Source organism: Eurytemora carolleeae, unplaced genomic scaffold (genome assembly GCF_000591075.1).
Source record: "Eurytemora carolleeae unplaced genomic scaffold, Eaff_2.0 scaffold820, whole genome shotgun sequence".
Lineage (NCBI taxonomy): Eukaryota > Metazoa > Arthropoda > Copepoda > Calanoida > Temoridae > Eurytemora > Eurytemora carolleeae.
This window is the reverse complement of record NW_019396706.1, coordinates 11,736-33,789: the sequence shown is the minus strand read 5'-3', so window position 1 is coordinate 33,789 and position 22,054 is coordinate 11,736. Positions and strand designations below refer to the sequence as shown.

The following is a 22,054-nucleotide window of genomic DNA, read 5'->3' as shown; positions in this document are numbered from 1 at the left end:
TTTGCATTTAATGCAGTTTCTCAATACAGAATAGCTTCCACTAACAAATATTAACTGAAGAAAATGTACGTAATTCTATTTCAGACTGAGAGATGAAGGAGGGGGGTTTATGCTCCCCCCCCACCACCACCACCACCACCACCACCACCACAAAAAAAAACACAAGTTCTCTTATCATCATTGTTACCACTTAATGAAAAATCAACTACGTTAAAATGACATACATTAAAAAAACAAGAATTTATTTGATATCATTATTTACAGAACTTAATAAAAGATGACACAAACCAGCTGCAGGATGAAGGTCAAACAGGTGAACACTGAGCTGACCCTGCCAGCTGCAGAGGATAGTTGACCTTCAGAGTATACAGAAGGAAGAGGTCGGTATATTATACCTGGAAGAAAAAAAAATGTTCAGATAAACAAAACTTGAGTATTATAAATCCTGCAGTCATCCCATAATTTGTCGTCCGTAGGATTGTACAGTAATAATCAGAATACTCATGAATAGGAATTCGACTTTTAGACTCAAGGTTTGACTTTAAATAATTCAATGTACAGGAGACACAGTAATTGTGCAGTGCAAACAGACCCATTTCATTTAATAAGTGATTGGATAACTCACTTGTAAAGTTTTTGTAACAACATCAAATGCATTAATTTCGTGTACCTATTCTACAGTTTTCTGGTTATCATTGTATTATTTCTTTTCTCATTAGATATCACGTGGTAGTGTGCTGTGGACTGTGTACTGTAAGACCCGTAAATTTTATTGTGTAATGTGTTCTGTATACTGTGTATAACTGTGTACTTTGTCCTGTAGTACACTTATACACTATACAGTGTGTGTACCTCAGAATACTAATATCACAGAATCATAACTAGAAGCATTTGGTTTGGGAATTGTTTGACTTTTAACATGGTCAGTGGTCACTGTATATATATATCATCCAGAACAAGGTTTTTAGAAAAACTTCCAAAGCTATAATACCGTCCGTTATGATTCTATGATATCAGTATGAGAAGTGTACTGCATGGTGTACCTGAAGTTCTAAAGATGAAAGATGAACTAAGAGGACTCCATCCTTGACTATTCATTGCTCGTATTCTAACTTCGTATTCACAATCCCCAGTCAGTCCACTCAACTCCATACTGTAGGTGTCCTGCATTAGGACAACATTTAGATACAACAATTTATTATTTTTAGTTTATTATTTAATTTTCCCATCTATTCCATACTGTAGGTATCCTGCATTTATAGGACAACATTTATATACAACAATTTACTATTTTTTAGTTAATCATTTAATATTTCCATTCATTCCGTGCCATGTAGGTTTCCTATTTCAATACAAGATTTAAATAAAAAACTGAACCTTTGCCACAAACTCAAATGTTCTAATCCCTATATCTTTGCAACCTGATGGTGTAAACCTTTTATTTTAGTCCCTCATGGAGCTATAGCACTAGACCTAACTTCAATAGTAGATAATGTGAAAAAAATCGAATCTTTCAGTCAGACTTGCAATGAAATCATTGACTATTGACAAGTAGGTCGAATGATGATTAGGACTTATGAAAAATTGTAAAATCGACGTGAAGGACTAGTTGAGGCCAATGATGACAAATGATGTGAACAAAATTGTAAATTATTTTATGAGAAATCAAATGTTACATTAATATATTACTTTAATCGACTAATTGTATCTCAACCAAATGACGTAGTCGTGGAGAACTATATGTTACAGGACTAATAATATCTTGGCCATATAATGAAGAACAGGGGAAACAGAAGACACATAAGATGAAAATAATTTGTCACTAAAAGGTACTATTTTCCTCATTAGATAAACTATGTGTAGATAAGACGACAAGAGGAGTAAAAACAAATTAAAGAGGGGTGGAGGGGGGGGGGTTCTATTTCAGAATATTTCTGTATAACATTTGTAGAACCTGAGTTTAATGTCTTCATTTCTCAAATGCCAAATTTAAATCTTTTAAAACTTTTCTGTTTAATTCGTGTCATTTTCAGTGAAACAAATAGAAAAAAAAATAAAAAAATATGTAAATTATAAATCTATAATACTAAGAAAAGAAATCAAGTCTTCGCCACAAACTCAAACTTTCTAATCCCATATATCTTTGCAACCTAATGTCAGATACGTCAGATATGTCAAACTATGAATTCTGTTTACAGATTGAATAATCTAAGCTTGAAATATCAAGGTTGCAAAGATAAAGGGATTAGAAAATTTGATTTTCCTCAAACAAATGCGGCTTGCATTTAAATGTAAGTAAAGGAATTGAGTCTTTGCAACAAATTCTGATTTTTTATCCCTATATTTCAGCAACCCAATAATATTTCAAATTTATTTTATTTGATCCAACATAAGTTACAGTTTGAAATATCATAGGTCAGCTACACTGAGACTTTCATAACTTAAGAATTATGTTCGAGTCTGGATTAAGTAAGTTTTCCCCAGGATAAGTATCAGATTATGTCATTATGTGATTTAAGTGAGTTAAAAAGGTTTCACTGTATACTATTTTAACCTGGAATAAGCGAGTTTTCTCCGTAATAAGTGCCAGATTATGCCAAGTGCCTTCAGCTTCAGTCACAGCTCGTCCTGAAGCCTAAACAGTAATAACAAAATATGAATACTCTCAGATTTCATTCATCTCCAGTAATAACCACAAAGCTTTTAGACTCAAGATATGACTTCAAATAGTCCAATAAGCATGGGACACAGCAATTGTGATTTAGTAAGTAACTATTAAAACTATTTGCTTTGTTACAATATCAAATATGTAATAAATACAGTTTACACGCACCTAGATAAATTGCGTTGTACATTGTCTGTAAATCTAACTGCGTTAATCCTCAAATATGCAAAACTTGTAGCTATGTATTGTGATTAGCTTAACTACGATGATATATATCTGCGCAAATGATTGTAAATACGTGTACAAACTTAACATGTAACATAAATTTGTGAAACACATTAGTTAGCATAGACTCCACTTTGATTACGGGGATAGAAGTAATTTGGTCCTATTTGAAACATAAGAGCTAAGATCGTCTTATTGGTTTGGCATTGATCGATTAAGAGCTTGAATCCCTATTGACATTGATAGCTGGTCTTCGTTGAAACATATGAGTCGAGATCATGCTGATTGGTTTGGTATTGATCGATTAAGAGCTTGTGTCCGTGATGGCATTGATAGCTAGTCCTCGTTGAAACATTTGAGTCATGATCGTGCTTATTGATTTGGCATTAATTGATTAAGAGCTTGGGTCCGTGTTGACATTGATAGCTGGTCCTCGTTGAAACATATAAGTCAAGATCGTGCTTATTGGTTTGGCATTGATGAATTAAGAGCTTGTGTCCTTTTTGACATAGATACCTGGTCCTCTTTGAAACATATGAGTCTAGATCGTCTTATTGGTTTGGCATTGATCGATTAAGAGCTTGAATCCCTGTTGACATTGATAGCTGGTCCTCGTTGAAACATATGAGTCGAGATCATGCTGATTGGTTTGGTATTGATCGATTAAGAGCTTGTGTCCGTGATGGCATTGATAGCTAGTCCTCGTTTGGGGGGGGGCGGCTAGAGACCACCTACCTCACGTTACTATTTGATGTTTTTACAAACATGCGTGTTTTTAAAATTAAATATTAATAGCATATATTTGTCATTACCATGTTATAAGCCCGCCTTCAAAGAGTTAATAATTTACAATTTTCAAAATTATAAAATTTAGTTTTGTTTAAAACTTTACTAAAGTCACTATTTGCTGGTGTCGTGAGGCAGACCCAGTCTAGGGTTATGTAAAGAGGTTGTGTGTTATAAGTATATAAAAATATAATGGCGTGTTCTACAATGATAATTAGTCATACTCATGTCCCCGCAACACTACGTAATATTCTTTAAATGGTATATTTATATACAAATGGTATTTCCAAGGGCTTGGAGAGGAATAGTAACAGCTTTTATTCACTTCTTTTTCGAGCTTATTTTTTAGTCTTTTTACTCTTCTTACTCCTCGTCAGATATGTCATATATGTTAGATATATCATACCATGAAACCCATAAAACTGTGGAATAAGAAGACGATCGTTGTAATTTTAAATAGTCCAATATAAGAAAAAATACAACAATTGTGCCGCTCAACAAGTTAAAACTTGGTTTATATCGGAATATTTTAGTTTATCCATAAAAAACCGTTAAAACCGTAAAAGATCTTAAATACCTAAATTCAAATAAATTGGACATGAACTTTTTAAATACAATTAAATTTGTTTGATTTATCAAATTAGAAACAAGTCCGGGACATTTTATTAAAGTTAATAAAATTACAATTATATAGTCATAAAAATTTGTTTAAATTTTAATATTTGACTTTCCTCCCTCCTGACCTATTGGATAGATTTTATGGTTAATGGGGGAGACGTACGTTCAAATTTAAAAATATCTAACTTTCCTTCCCCTGACCTATTGGATAGATTGTATGGTTAATGGGGGGCGGGGCTGNGGGGGTTGTACGTTTAAAAGAACTGTCGATGTAATTTTTGAAGTGATTAGCTACATTTAAAGTTATTATCTACATTTAAAGTGATTATCTACATTTAAAGTGATTATCTACATTTAAAAAAGTTTAATCTGGTGTTTTTGCAGGTCACTGTTAAGGAGAAACCACAAATTTACCATCAAGTTTTATTATACAAAAGTGTACCGTTGTTAATGAAGCTCTTGAAATCAAAGCTTAATTAAGATATACACATACATTTTAACCGTTTGTTTTTAATCTTTGTGACAGAAACAATCTAAAGGAATAATAATTGTCTTAAAACATTTTTTTAAAGTGAATATTTGCAAATTATCTTTTTTTCCATCTGATAATCTGAGTTCTTTTCCCTTATGTCCATTTGACAGCCCAAATTTTTGTTTTAAATAATCTTTTTTGTTTGTTTATTTTTTTGTGATTTTTAACAATTTTTTTATATTTTTTATCGATTTTGATGGTTATTATATCGTTAGAACTGACGAGGGTCAACCCAGACCCAAATATATTTTCAATAAATGTGGAACTAACATCTACTTTTTTTACTCTACAGAGGTTTGGTCCATCACCATCACCGAATTTTAAAATTAATTAAAATAAGGTCGTATCATCCCTGTATCGGGTGCCCGGAGGAGGGGATGTAAATCTTCTCTCTTTCCACTACTTTTTAACCACGTGCTTTCAACCAGGTCTGACACGATTTTCCATCATAAATATTGAATTGGAAAGTTTAAGATGTAGTTTAAATATCGGTAATGTTTTATTATATTTTTCAATATTTCCAACAATTGTATTGACTGGCTTCTTTCTTGGATTATTTCCAAATCTTAAATTTCTTCTTTAGAAGTCAGGTTTTAAACATCTATGTAACATTTATCTATATATAAATGTATATATGAAAACCTATATATATCTATATATAAGTATTTATTCAAATCTATATATATCTATATTTCACGGGAAAGTATGTAAACTGTATTGGAACAGGTTGTATTCCAAACGTGACACTGTGACCATCCACCCCCGCCTGCCCACCCCACCCCCGAAAAAACAAATCGGGAAATCTAAATTTAATGGATTCAAAATGAATATTGGCATCAATTTTTAAGACTAGTTCGACTTTGAAGTGTACCTTTAGAATTACTGACTTACTTACAATTTACTTGTAGTTCTACGGACATTTTTATTTTATAACTTTTGTTTTTAGTTTCAGTTTTTAAGAAGTAATTGGCAAAATTCTCATTCGATTTTGCAACCTTTGGATCACTGTGCTATTAAACTCGGACATCTGAACCATTGTGATTTGTCTTTAAAATTGTATTAAAATTTACGATGAAAAAAAATCAACAAATACATTTTCTTTTAATTTCTTAGAACAGAAAAGGTTTAACGATTTTAAAAAACCTTTAAAGCGGGGGCAACATTATAATATACTACTGCAATATGACAACGTAAGCAATTCCATAATGAAAATGTTTAATATGTTTTTGCATCTTCATATTGCTGACAGAACATGTTTTCCTTTCTTCCTTGTTTTGCTGGCAAATTAACGAGAAAATAATAATGTCTCTTATTTTTTTTTATAAATATCTAAAAACCAGGGAACCAGACACTCCCTAGCTAAGTAAATTTATTGCTATTAATTATGAGAAAACTCTCAGCTAATTGCTATTCACAAAAGTTAGTCTAAGAATAAAGAATAAACTTTTCTCATTTATCAATAAACAATTTCAGACACCTTGAATACTTTTTAAGGCACTAACTCTTAACCCTATTTCTGCTGGGGGGGGGGGTCAATTTGACCCCCCTGTAGTTTTTTTACATAACTCAAAAAGTATTAGTCTGAGGCCTTACATACCCAAAGCCCTCCCTTTAGGCCTAAAACCGGGCTTTAATAATAACTGCCTGAGTCCTCAGGTACACTGCCTGAATGACTGCTTTTGCCTGTAACAAACTAAATCTTTGTTTTGACCCACTTTCACTTGTCAGATTTTGATAAAATTTAGCTTTTTGGAAAGCCTATGACATAAGGAAACGGATTGCACAAGTTTTGCGAAAAAAAAAATTGCAAATGTTTTGCAAACAACCTGTCAAAGGAAATTTGCACATTTTTAGCTTTTCTTGATTAAAAATCAGGTTATTTAAAATTTTGCAAACATTTTTGCATATTTGAAATGGCATGGTCAAGGGCTTTTCAACAATGTATAATTTGTCATTTTTTGGACAAATTTTTTTTTGCAAACATTTTTACTATAAAACTGGATTTTGCGATAAAAAATTCAATTTTCGCAAATTTGCAAAATTTTTTGCAGATTCTAAAAGTAGAGCACAAGAGCTTTCTAATGATGTATCATTTGTCATATTTGGACATAAAACATGGGATTTAGAGGGGGGGGGTCAAATTGACCCCCCCCCCTCTCTACTGTGTATAAATGTTAAACTGTCTGAAGATATTAAAATTATATATTTTAATCTTGTGATTTTTTCTCCGACATTCGAGAAATTTCTTCAATATTCAATCTTAAAAGTTCTCGTTTAGCTGAATATTTAAATCTTTTGTTTTTCTATGAATAATTTGTCCAAATCTGAATTATCATTGATGTGGTCATATTGATATAAGACTTAGCTTGCCCACCCTATTAATAGCTCAGTCAGATTGTACCAAATCTTTGATTTGCAATGTAAAATATCTCTATATCAAGAAATCCATTCTCGAAAAAAAGGTAAAAAGAAGGTTAAAAGGTTTGCTTATAGTACACTTTCAGGTATTTTGATACAAATTCTTCAACGTTTTTCTTCAATCATAACAGATTTAAGACTTGTTTATAGGAAAGGGTGTGATTAACTGATACATAGTTAGTTAGTTAATGTCAGATTAATTCAAAAATAAAAATTAAGTGGCTGAAATCGGATAAGCCTAAGCCAATAATGAAAGTTTGGGTAATATCACCAAAAAGTTTAACTTCAAAACTTTAGAATTGTGGATATCGCAAACAATGAGCTTGATCTATTCTAATTATTAATCTTAAGATTGATTCAATCTTACAGAAATTTCCAAGAAGTATCTAAAATGCAACTAATCAGAGCGTCAATTGTAGAATTCAAACCACCAATAAGGAAGCCTACAATTTATGAAATTTTGCCCGCGATCAATCTCATTAGTGGGAATCCAGCATAGATTTCTAAAAGAGAGGAGTAAAGTGTCCACAGTGGATACAGCTCAGTTCATTTAATCTGATTGTTTTGTTTTAGTTTGACTAACCTTTCCAATCATCCTGTAGAGTATTGACTGGTTGAGAATAGGAAAAGTGTGAGGAGTCCAAACTTTCCAAACCAAGGTGTAGCTCAGACTAAACAGTTTCAGTAATGTAAAATATTCCAGATTTTGACCGGCTCGCAGACCAAAAAAATGTGTTTCTTTTTTAAATTTCTGTTGAACATTGTAGGTTTAAACTGCTGCCTAAAATTATTTGAAACTATGTAAATTTTTCAAATAACGAAATAACTTAGTCAAATATGCTGTAGTTTAAACAAACTTTATAAAATAAAATCTTGAAGATATTTTTAATCGTACATAGTTATAATTGTTAAATGCTTTTTTAAAAATAAAACTTTATTCTTGAGTCTTTACCACAAACTCTGATTTTCTTCTCAATATGTCTTTTAAACCCAAAATCCTGGACCTTCGTAATTCAAAGTATTAATTCTGTAAAATCAAATAATCTAAGTACTAAATTTCAAGGATTTACACCCTCAGGTTACAAAGATATAGAAATTGTGGCAAAGAGTCAATTCTTTAAGAATAAAAAAGATTGCGTTATAACCTGAATCTACTATGTCCTGGGCTCAGTGTGATCGGTTGGTCAGGGCTTCCTGAATAAAAATACATTTTTTTAATTATTTGATTCCACTGTGAAGATTGAACAACGAGTGCTTCTAATGTACTGTAAGCCATAAAGAAACACTTTTTGTAGAAAAGTTTTATTCTATATTTTTTATTCTTAGTTTTTAATTCTTTAGTTCTGCTTTGAACATAGAAATTGTACAATTTGTTAATGAGGTTCCTAATTAACTCTGATGTTGATAATTAGGATTAAAAATACACGCTGCTAATAAATAGAAGAAGTTAAGATGTAAAGTTCAAGAAAAGGAGATGAGATCAATAATAAAAACTAATTATAAAAAAAACAAAAAATGTAAAAGTATAAGATGGTAAAGGGAAACTACCAGTAAGATAGAAAAGGGAGACTTCCTGTATAAGATAGAAAAGGTAACTACCAATAAGATAGAAAAGGGAAACTACCTGTATAAGATGGTTAAGGAAAAGTACCTGTGTAAGAGAGAAAATGGAAACTACCAGTAAGATAGAAAGGGAAACTACCTGTAAGATGATATGAGCTGGTTGAGGAACCTAATGGGTTTGTTGCAACACAGGAATAGTTTCCATAATCTGTCTCCTTAATTATTCCATTATTATAATTACAATTGCATGGTAAAGTTATATTTTTAAAAGGAGTTTTTAATTTTTTTAATAAAAGAGAGTGTTTTTTTTTTGTTTTTTTTTATTAACTAAATCCATTCTCCAGGACTCAAAACCTACAGATAACAACTAGTTTCTATCTAGTGGTGTAACCTTGCATTATACTGCATCAAAGCAACTCGGGATTTGAACGTGGAGGACGATTTAAATCCAATTAACATTACAGAAACATCGAATAGAGAATTCATAAAATGATTATGGATCACTTTATAAAAGTAATCCTTTCAGTGTTATGAAAACCCCTATCACATGTTCGTGACTTTTTCTCAGTAATTGCAATATATATTGTATCATAACCTTAATATTGATATAATATTGAATTTTATCTTTTGAAAGATTTGTTTTGATTAAATCAATTGTGTGCAGTTAAGTTATTTTCTGTTTTATTATATTTGTTTCATCTGATAGATAATATATGACACACAATAATTTCTCTTTTTAGATTTTTATTTAGTGCAACATTGATAAATATAATTTTAGTCAAGATTCAGTGCATGTTAAGAAAAAGGCATGTATGCATTGCTATTATATATATATATTTATTTATTCATTGCCAAAATAGATAAATTGTAAGAAGCGGCGAATAGTGCGATTATACTTTACCTCCAAACTTTTGATTTTTAGAACATGATTTTTCAGATCACTCCCTTCATTTCTCAATCCCTTGACAAGATGGGGTTAAAACATGTAAATTCATAATTAGATATATAGAAAAAGCATTTAAGATATTTTAGATAAAGGTTTAAAGAGTAGCACTGTGTGATGTGACTCAGATATGCCCCATTTTTTAATGAAGGTTCACATGAATATACAACGTTAATCCATTTGAACAATTATTTTGAAAACAGACTAGTAATATCTAAGAAAGGCGTCAATCCTCATATGTCAATAACTCAATTTGAAGATTTCCGGTGAAATCAACAAACAAGGATATCTGCAGAAAATGATTGGTTTTTTCCTTCAGAGTTTTATTCAGAAAAAAAAAAGAAATCTTGACGGAACAGTTAAAACAGAAAGCAGACAACTATAGACAGTTCTGTATTAGATTTAAGACCGGGTAGACTTTAAAGCGTCGCAACTCCTAAATCTTTGGATTTACCCAAAAAAAAGTTTTCCTTCATCAACTTACCCATATACTGGTTTTGTAGTCTGACACATTTTTAAACTGCGACGCACTTCAGTTTACAAGGAGTAATTGGTAAATTCAAGAGCGCATGCAACTTTACCTGAAGTTTCCTTGTATCTTGCTGATACACCTCGTAGTTGTTCTTAAACCAGGTTACCTGTAAACATATGGGTATAAGATTAAGGTTAGTTTGGCGTCTTGTATTGTATCTTGGTTTTCTATTCTTTTCGATTTTTTAATCATTTAAAGGGACTGGACAAGTATTTCGCTTCACAAAAATATCCAATGGGTTAATATGGCGAAATATAAGCATTAACGAAGAAAACCCGATTGTGCGTTGATGAACGATTTGAAAAAGAACAAATTCTATCAGAGTCAGAGTTTGGCAAACAAAAATAAGATAAAAATCATCTTAATTTCTCCGATTTTACAGGAGTCTCTTGAAAGCCAACCAAACATAAATGTTTAAAAATCCGATAAAAGGAATTGAATCTTTGCCACAAACTCAAGATTTTCTAATCACTTTATTTTTTAACCTAATGTCGTAGACCTTAGATATTTCAAAGTATCATTTCTGTTTGGTCAAATAGTCTAAATTTGAAATATCTAAGGTTCAGCCCATCAGGTTGCAAAGATATAGGGATTAGAAAATTTTAGTTTGTGGCAATAACTCAATTCTTTTATTCCGTTAGAGCATGGTTTATGCAATACTTTGATAAAAGTTGACTAGGTTAGCTGTGTCACTGCTCAGAAAAAGGTCTAGTTAAGATAAGGTTGACAGTGGGTCTCTTTTAATATTTTTTTCATTTCTTCTTCAACCCTGGTTTTGGGTGAAGATAATTCAGTTTTATTTATTGTTTTCCTGTCTCTCCAGGACGGTAAACTTGTTTTAATAAATTGCTTAAGTTTCACAAAAGTTAAATCTTTCGTAATAGTTTCTACATATATCAAATATACCATAATTTATTAAATGCCTAAGAATATGAAATAGAAAATAGAATTCCCTCTTCTCTCGTTGATCCAAGGTTCATTCTATTTATGCTCTTGGTTATTTAGTTTCGGGGTAAGAAAGATTATAGCTTTTTCGTGATAAGGAACATACTTGTCATGCAGTCTAAACAGACTCATGCATGATTATTTATTGGTAAAAATAAACTAATTTTCATTAAACCGTGGCAGTTGGCACAATTTAGATTTTTTATCAAAAAGCAAAAAAAATTTGTAGATTAAAACCCAAATAAAATATATTCCTCTGGTTTATCGAAAGAATGCATTATTTTATTCAGAGCTAGCTATTTTTGAACAAAAAAACATAATTTAAATCGGATTAAGGGAATTGAACTCTCACTTATAACCTTTTATTTTCACACAATCTCTAAAATCTTCACCTATTAGAGATGAGAGAGAACGAGTTAAACACATTCTTCAATTCAATAATTCTCAGCTCAAGCAAATTTTTTCAAATTTTATTTTTAAAAATTAATTCAAAAATGTTGAATTAAAACTCTAAACTTTTTCATCTGACCTTTGCCTGTGGATTGGCTTCTACGGTACATGAGAAGAAAGTTTCCCTTCTATCCATTGATCCTCCGGAGGATACAGCACTCTTCTTTGTTAACTTAGTTCGAGGTTTATCTAGATACAGGGGGAACCAATACTTAGTTCGAGGTTTATCTAGATACAGGGGGAACCAATAAATATGGGAATTAGTGAAGACATGAAGAGTCTCTAGCCAAAAGGTACCTTAATTAAATTTGACCCATCACTGTAATCTTGCCAGACTATACATGTGTTGCATAAAAAGTTCTGTGTCGACTTTACACTTGGTAGTCCAGACTGGATAGTACGAGGAAATTAATATACAGTACATATTGTACCGCCTCGAATTTTCCAACCTTTAAAGTGGGGTGGATTATATCAATTTTGGTTTAATCATTACATCGAAATCTTAACAAAATCCTTCCTCACCGAATTTTTAGGCGCGAAAAAGTTTTTAAAAATTACGTTCAATCGAAGACGAGTAAAAGTCATTATTTGATTCCCATGTTTACTGGAACACCCTGTTTAAACATTGACAACTCCTAGAACACAAACAGGAGAATAGGAATAGCAGGGAATCTAACTTGAAGATTCTTCATTTATAGAACCAAAATTCAGATCAGTCGCTTAAGACTAATTTAATTTAAAAGCAAATATAGAACGTTGTATTAGGGCATTACATGGAATAAAAGTAAATCATTCTGCAACATTTAGGTGTTCGCCAATTTTTTCCCTTTCGTGTAAACCTTTTTAATTAAGCGACTGAACTGAACTGGAATCCCTGAATTTCCAGGCCCTTACTTTTCCATTTTTTATTGTAATGTAAATTTTTAAAAAAAACATGGTCGCATTCTTTTAAATTTTTATAATAGTTATCACTTTCTTAAAATCAACTTATGTGTAGATTACTTACATTGAACATCAACAAAGACGACGTCTCTTGCTCTTCCCTCGGAATTGACTGCGCGGCATTCGTACTCTCCAGCATTGTCGTATCTCAGAAAGTCAATGATTATGGTTTGTCGATCCGTTAATATTTCTTGCCGATCCTAGACAAAGTAAAGATTGTTTTAGGTTCCAATATGTTTTGTAAATTGACCATTATATTTTTGATATTTTTCTCTAAATCAAGGCAAACAGAAGTTTTCCAAAGATATGAATGTTAATCAAGGCAGTCTATCCGTAACTGCGTTTTAAGATAGTTGGATTTTATCAGGTTCTATGTGGTTCGGGAAAATTCAAAAAGGAAATTCCAAAATATGACAAGACAGAAAAGTTCTAAGTTTAAAAGCATGTTATTGTGAATATATAGTTCATATATGTATCGTTAATATGTATCGTTAATATGTATCGTTAACGCTATGTATTCTAAACTTACCTTTAAATGCCAAGAAACAGTAGGAAGAGGGAATCCAGTAACCTAACATTAAATAACTATATTGTTAATATTTAATATTAATAATTGATATTCAATTTTAACCTAAAGGTCAGGTAAAAAGTTTTTATTTTAGAATATCTGATTATTTAGTTTATAAAAAATTGAGTCTTTGCCACACAATCAAGTTTTCTAATCCCTATATATTTGCATCATGATGATGGTTTAAACCTTTGAGAATTAACAATTTGAAAAATCTAGAGATCTACGTATTACGACTTTGGGTTGCAAAGATATAGGGATTAGCAAAACAGAGTTTGTGACATAGACTCAATTTCTTTAACAATAAAAAAATTATGTCTGAACTTAGACCTGACATCTTAGTTCCATTCTCTCCCCCTCCCTAGTTATAATATGCTTGTTACTTCCCAGTATCTTAGCTGTTGGAACAACTAAAAACATCCTCAGTTAGTTGTGAAAAAAATACAATCTCATAATTTTAAATAATTGTATAATTGTCAATAAACTAAACCGTTCTTTATATTAAGCAATCCTTCAGAAGTTTTATTGACAAAACGTTTAATAAAACCTAAATATAGAACTTAAAAAATAGCAATTATTTTGATAACTGTTACTGTAGAATTCCATATTCTAGTTTCGAAAAAAAGTCGCGGCTGAATACGATGATATTTCTGTGTGATGGATACCATCAGGTTAAAGAGTGAATAAATAAAAGCACTTTTAAACGATGGTGCAGGATTTTTCTCTTCTTCCATGGACGTACGATAGAAATATTGATTATGATCTTTTTATTGGCACAGTTCTAATTTTTGACTCTGCTAATTTTCTAAAGTTAATAAATGTACTATTTTAGCTTTTTATTGTGAAACACTTGACCAAGTTTTGACATATTTTTACAAACAAAGTTTTCACTTGGCTGCTTCATTCAAGGCTGTGCCAACGCTACACGGTTTCAATAGTGCAGGGTAAACTCCATAACATTTTTGAAAATTATTGGGTACAATTAAATTGGGTACAATTAAATTGGGTACAATTAAATTGGGTTAAATTAAATTTGGTACAATTAAATTGGGTATGATTTAAAATGTGGAATGCATTTTTCTGGCTTGAAATCGTTTATTATGGTTATATCTTCATAAGCAAGAAATGCACAAACTTTTGCAGCGAAACCACACTTGAAAATAAACAATTTTAATAATCAAAAACTTAGATATCAACTTCATTTCTGAGCAGGCAAAGCTTTAAGGATAACGATGTGCACCAGACATGCCAATTGAAATTACGTTTGCAGCCCTTTGAGAGTTTGTAAAATAAACGTCCCGCTTTAAATGAAGGGTCACTTTAATTTTCGTCGACAGTCCCTTTAACAAACGGGAAGAATTGTTAGGTTATTATTTAAAAATTAACGGATGCTTGATAACTAACCAGTAACAAAAAACGAGAGCAGATGCTTGATAAATAACCAGTAACAAAAAAACGAGAGCAGATGCTTGATAACTAATCAGTAACGAAAAAAGTACAACCACAGCAATTATCCAACCCTAGATATCTGTGTGCGTTTTCAAATCAACATAAAACCTTTTTTTATTTCGTGTCCACACATGAGTTGAAATACAGACATAATATCATTGGTCATGTGCTTTAAGCATGAGTGCATACTTGGTTATTAACTGTTTAATTATGCATAACTACTTACAGGGTCACCCAGGAATAGTAAATCATTTTACCATGATGAAAAAATTATTATTATTAGTAGTAGCTACAACTATGAGTTTTTTTAATTTTAAGAACCTTTTTAATTTACCCGTTCTTAAAACTTTTTTCGATTTTAACAAATATTACTAACCTATGATTGCCCCAAAATTTTGTTAAGTGACATCCCTCACTCCGGTTCATTTTTAGTATCGTGTTAACCTTTGAGCTTTATCAATTAGGGAACTCTCATTGGTCAGTGGATATGTCCAAAAAGAAGGAAAAAGAGCAAAGGAATTGAGTTTTATCCACAAACTCGGATTTTCTAATCCCTTTATCTTTCAAACCCAATGCCGTAGACCTTAGATATTTCAAACTGTAGACAATGTTGGCTAAAATTATCTAAGTTTGAAATATCACAGGTTTAAATCATCCGGTTGCTAAGAAATAGGGATTCAAAAATTTGAGTTTGTTGCAACGACTCAATTCCTTTAGCAGAAATCAAGTGTCCACAGTGGATATTCAGATTAAGTAATCGGGATTAAAGGTATCAAGTTATAAAGCTTTTTTTTAGCTCTGTACAGAGCTGAGCAATTTTGTTGTGGATTATCATAATCCTGATCGCTTGATCACGATATCCAGTGTGGGAACTTTTAATTTTAGGATCAATGCTTAATTTCAGTTATAAGGCAGCCAATACGGGACAGTACAATAAAAGAGGCACCCCCTTCGATTCTAATAAAATTAATACGACCTCCCCCCCCCCTGTGATACCCTTTAAGTTAGAAATATTTATTTATATGTATCATCTCAATATTAAAAAGGAATCCCTTCGTGAATTCTGCAAAACCACTTAATATTTCTCTTTTTGGTTTAAATTTATATTTATTTCCAAAGAATATTATTTACCTGAATCTGTTGTATCAATCTTTCTTATTATAAGTTCTCGTCCCCCCTCTACTACTCCTAGTCTATCCTCGTCAAATACCTGGACAAAATACAGGGATCATGTCTTAGGTACTTTCCCAAAGTCATTTTCCCAATGGCGACTTTCAAAGTGACAATATCCCAAGTGGCAACTTCCCAATTGTGCATGTTCCAAGCGGAAACTTGCCAAAGGTTAGTTTTTAGGCCTTCTGAAGCGCTGCATGCTTCTTAGATCGTCATAAAAGTCTCGTTCATTATGGTTGAACTCCGACCTCCCCCCCTGTATACCTATAAAACTGTAATGTAAGAGGACTAATTTTGAATAGTCCGACGAATTTAAAACGCAGCAATATTCTCATAGTTACTAATGCCGTTTACCCGCACTTGGTCGTAAATTACGATTTTAGACTTTCAAAGAACATTTCCCTAATTCTCCCGAGTTCCCATATCAAAATTTTAGGCAAATAGGTCAAGGGGTTCCTAAGTTATGATCGGACAAAGAAACAGACAACCAAACAGAGATTACAATTTTATACATAAAGATATATATACAACTATATTGTTACAGAACAACATGAAATACTCATGGAGTTGCTTAGATATTGTCTTTCTATTCCACAGTTTTAAGGGTAGCACAGTTCAAGATCATAAAGAAGTATATCTCTATAACAAGAACAAGAAAGAGAAAAAGACAAAGAACAAGCACAATAATAATAAAAAGGAGAAATAAAAGCATCAATAGAAAACCATCCCTACTCCCCTGTGATGCTAGAAAATGCCTAAAGACTACAGAGTAAAGACGTAACATTTTACAATACAAACCATGGTTGGGCCTGCTGTGATAAGTCGACCGTTCCATGACCAGCTGATAACTGCTCCAGCTGCAATATTTAATGTTTTTAGATCATTTTTATTCTTGAAAGGAATTGAGTCTTTGCGACATACTCTTATTTTCTAGTCCTAATATCTTTGCAACCCAATGGCGGATTCCTTTGATAATTAAAATTAGTAATTCTGTTAGATCAACCAACCTAAGTTTGAAATTTTACATATTTACTTAACAGTTTAGAAAATATATATATATTAAAATTTGAGTTTGTGTCAAAAACTCAATTCCTTTTACATTGTTTAATTTTGTTTTAGCTTTATATCATATTCTTAATGTTCATTTATTTCATGATATAGGTATACTTGATGTGGTATCGTGGTACCACATAACGTGCAATAAACTGGTATCTAAAAATCTACACTTAATGAGATTTATACAAGTACTTAAACCTGTTTTCATCTATCATTTGTGTAACCTGTTGACATTGCAGATCGGGTTAGTCCTACTCTGCGGGCCTAACTCCTCATGCGCTGTCATATATTTGTAACCTGGCATTACAATACTTCAGCTATCTCCATATGTCGAGATAGCCTTATATGTCTGAATGCACGTACATAAATAACACCCTAATAATAAAGTCATTCACATGTATAAGTATATTTATTGATACATTTAATCTTACATCTATAAATGCATACATATATATCATATACATAATAATAATAGCTGGACATAGGCTTTAGATCCCTTGGTATTGTTAAGGTCTCCTAGCTCCGTGTCTGATCGCTATATCAGTCAGGACATCGAGTCTAGCGTGTAGAACAGCTATGACTTGTAATCCTTGTATTAGCTTAATATCTGTATCATTGCAGGTACCTTGGTCAACTCGTTCCTGCATGATCTGGAGCAGGCTCCATATCTGGTTGTCTAACCTGTCCTTCAACCCTTTCCTGGTCGGGTTGGGAAACATCCGATATTCCTGCTCAATAGCCTTCCCTGTATCCCATGTGTTGATGTCAGGGACCGCAGGTGGTTGACTGGGATTGCTGCTTCCTTGCATAGTGGAGTTGAATGCTCGTATCTGCTCCACTATCTCACCTAGAAAGTCATACATATCCACCATATCTTCTCGCCCTACTTCAGCTCTACTCGTAGTAACCTCTCCACCTGCTTCCTCATCATCTGAAGCAGGAACTGTGGTAACTGGATCATTCCCACTTATGGAGGGAGCTGAGTCTGCTGGATCTACTCCATCTTCATCTGGTTCTAGTCTACCAACATAGGCCGGGTTCCGTACTAGAATAGGAACACGGTTCATCTTCTTCTATCTTGTCCAAAAGGGTTCTCTCTGTATGCTGTGTGTGCACTATATGTAGCACAGGTCCCAGGACGGCTATGTGCAGTGTGACTTGTGTCTACTCTGCAGCGGTCCGGGATGTACTGATCCATCTGGCTTCCTGTTGGATTCAAGGGACTGTTCACTCATATATCAAACAATCCGGAGTACAACATTGATACCCTAAACCTAATACCTGATACCTTAAACCTAATACCTGATACCTGAAACCTAATACCTGATACCTGAAACCAGATACCTAGTTTTTGATACTAGATATCTGAAACCAGTTTCCTGGTAACTAATAAACAATACCTGATACCTGACACCTGTTATCTAGGTCCTAATACTAGATACCTGACACCTGATATCTAGGTCCTAATACTAGATACCTGACACCTGATATCTAGGTCCTAATACTAGATACCTGACACCTGATATCTAGGTCCTAATACTAGATACCTGACACCTGATATCTAGGTCCTAATACTAGATACCTGACACCTGATATCTAGGTCNACAGGGTTTAGGTTCAGTTGTAAACCATGTATCCTCCCCTCCTAGTAAACATAATATATATAAACACAGGGTTTAGGTTCAGTTGTAAACCATGTATCCTCCCCTCCTAGTAAACATAATATATATAAACACAGGGTTTAGGTTCAGTTGTAAACCATGTATCCTGCCCTCCTAATAAACATAATATATATAAACACAGGGTTTAGGTTCAGTTGTAATCCATGTATCCTCCCCTCCTAGTAAACAAAATGTATATGTACCTATATTTTGTTGTGTTTTAGATCTTTATAAACTTTTTTTTAAAAGCAGGACATTTAATGTATGACCTATGTAAACCATCAAAAGAAAAGTTACCTTACAACAAGTAAAATTTGTCATTCCAAAACTAAATTCCTTTTTCATTTCTTTATTTTGATAAATTCCTACCTGCTGCTCTTAGAAGAATACAGAATAAGGAAATCTGTGTCAGGATAGTCCCCATATCTTTTCCTCTGAAATATTCAATATAAATTCCAAAACTTTTCCCATTTTTTTCCACACTACACATATATTTGTTTTTCTATCATGTTCCCTACATATATTATAATTTATATTTGAGAACTAGATTTATACAATGTTTGCCTCTGACGGATTATGTTTTATTGGAAATATTATTTATTTATCAAATTTCTCTGTGAAATTAATCTAAACAATTCAGCTTACATTGCTACAATAGCATTAAATATTTCTTAATTAAATTATTTGAATATTTTCTTTTTATGTAAAATTAAAATTTTTTCTTACTTGAATTTTAATAATCTTTTAATAGACTCGTTTAAAGACTGTGTTTGAAAAAAATGAGAGTATATTATCCAAAATGGTCTCGATTTGTAATATTTTTATATTTCCAACCAAAGTTCTTCTTGAAAGATTCTTTAAAAAATCACAAATGATACCGCGACAATGCCAAATTCGATTCGGGTTCATCCCTACCATCTTTTCACTTTCACGAACAGACCCTTAAAAATCAAAATTCATTTCTTCAGAACATCTCAAATTTGCAGCCCAAGGTATGTATTTGTTGTATAATATCATTATATGTATGATATGAAAAGTCAAGAAAAAAAAACATATTTTAACGATTTAAAACTAAACAATTTGATTTTTTAGTTTAATCCGTGTATTTTCAGGATGTGTTATTATACATTAAATCCTTAATAAAATCTCCATTATTAAAAGCGCTGAAAAAACAACGAAAATATTTTTTTTTATTAAAGGGACTGTAAAGGAAAAATGAAAGGGGGTATAGGCTGAAAGATAATCACTTTAGCTCTCAATCGCGACCCATGAAAGTTATATATCTGATGTTCCTATCTCGAGAAACTGATTTACAACTTTGTCAAATTTATACGAAAATTAGTATATATACAATTTTGTATAAAAGTAGTGGGTTTAAATAGATCAAATTCAGCAAATATGCAACCAATCTGAAAACGATGATATTCCAGAGAAAGCTAATTGGAACTTAGGTTTACTCCAATTCTAATTTATATTTGTTATTTCTATTTTCTATAGATTTAATTCATAATATTATTTATACGTTTGTATTGCTTGACCAGAAATTCCACCAATGGCAGTGCAGTAAAGTGGTCACGTGATACAGGCGGAGACACGTGACCAGTATACTGCTCTGCCATTGGTGATAGTTCTGGTCACGTGATTTAAGTTTAAGATTTTCTAAATTTTACATATATGAACTTTCGTATAATTTTAACACAGTTTTATTTCAATTTCTCGAGACAGAATCATCAGATAAAACTTTCATGGGTCGCGATCAAGAGCTAAAGTGATTAGCTTTCAGCCTATACCCCCTTTTATTTTTCCTTTACAGTCCCTTTAAGTGATTTAGAACGAACGCATAAATACCATATTCCTATGTAAATTATGTTGACACTTGTTCAATTAAATCAATGTCACATGTCCTGTTTTTTACTTTTGGATTTTAAATTTAACTTTTATAAGATTTTTGATTTTTGATTTGTGCTTTGAATTCCTTTTTATCCATTGAAATTCAAAGTTTCTATTGGACCACACGGCACCTGCCTTTTTAGAGAGAAAAACGCATTTTTAGAATTGAAAGCATAGCATGAATAAATAAATAAAATAATAGTATCAAAATTCTAAATTCTCTAAATGTATTCTGACCATGACTGAATTCCAGCTAACCTCTCCTAAAAGTTGTAATACGGGTAGAATGGAAGAAAAATTCCTTTCATATTTGCTAGTGGAATAAATTTGTATTTTTTAAGTGTTAAAAGATTTATCTGGAATTTATTTTTAATCTTCATTTCAGAAACAATCTCAAGAACTTACGAGGGTCAATAAAATGTGGAACTAACATCTACTTTTTTACTCTACAGAGGTCTGGTCCATCACAATCACCGAATTTTAAAGCTGGAGTAACATTTCTTTTAAAAATACTATCAAATATTATTGTTTTGTTCGTGCAGTACAAATTTCTCTAACCAGAGTAGGTCTGATTTTACAAATATGGCACTCACATCGCAGAATGCTCTACTAAATTCGTACCGATCCGGCCATTTCCTCGTACAATCCTGAGTTCAATTAAAATTAGAAAAAAAGTTTCCAAAAGATGTATTGAGAAATTTAGAAGAAAATTCTCGTTGTATATTGGGATTTTTTAACTTAAATTAGAGAAGAAACATGAGTAAAAGCACACGAATCCATTGTCATATACAAGGTTCCCCCACAAAGAAGAAGTCTTAAAAAGACAAATTCCAGAGATTTTCTTTAATCTTAAATTTTGATGGTTCACATACGCCGCATTTGTAACTCGGTAGCATTTTTTTGTCACATTATTATAAATTCTTTTAAAGATAAGGTATTTTCGATTCACAATAGTACTCATTAATGCAATTGTATACTTTGCGGAGAGAAATTTGAAAATCTTTCTCATCGTTACTCAGATTAAGGTTTTAAGGGTACCGTTGTGTATCGGACATGTTACTCTGTAAATAAAGGAAAACTTGAATTTACGTGTTTGATACTAAAAACTGAATTGTTCTGGTTAGACCTTGGAATATGTAAGCTTCATATCTCATGCTGTGTGGTTAACCCTGTAGAAATTACAATACATAAATATCCAAACTTGATTTTCAATCTTCCATCCTAGTTTCTACTCTCTTCTCTCTATCTACCTGTTTGGAATAATATCCATAAATATTCTTGGATATATTATTGTGAACCATATCCCATAAACTACCCTGTTGTAAAAGTCGTCTTTGACAAACTACATCTCCGTCAGACCTCCGTCCACTTTCTTCTCCAAACCAAATACTGTTCAAGGTTTCTGCATAAACGTAAACAAAATCCTCGTGCAACAATAAGATTTAAATTCGTAAAAAAATAGAAACAATTTACGCTTAAAATTCAGTGAATCATTTTGCAAACTAATAAGTTATCGTCTACGTATATGTGTGGGACTCCGCCTAGAGTTTGTAATTCTTGAGAAGCGCCTTTACCTTGGAGAATATATATCCCGTTCTTACTTTTATTCTCCTATCTCCTGCTTCGAGTTGCATTGCT

At 32.1% G+C, this 22,054-nt stretch overlaps 1 protein-coding gene across 1 annotated transcript; it reads right to left on the bottom strand.

Moving 5' to 3' along the window:
• Window positions 1-225: 225 nt before the first annotated feature.
• LOC111707617 (neural cell adhesion molecule 1) lies at window positions 226-13,607 on the bottom strand. The gene is made up of 12 exons (XM_023480750.1): window positions 13,518-13,607; window positions 13,149-13,190; window positions 12,684-12,819; window positions 11,757-11,905; window positions 10,332-10,388; window positions 9,709-9,768; window positions 8,947-9,022; window positions 8,390-8,438; window positions 7,828-7,915; window positions 2,555-2,635; window positions 1,044-1,164; window positions 226-395 (listed from the first exon to the last, which is right to left on the bottom strand). Exons 1-12 carry the CDS (start codon window positions 13,605-13,607, stop codon window positions 268-270), a joined length of 1,077 nt encoding a protein of 358 aa, XP_023336518.1. The 3' UTR covers window positions 226-267.
• Window positions 13,608-22,054: the final 8,447 nt, after the last annotated feature.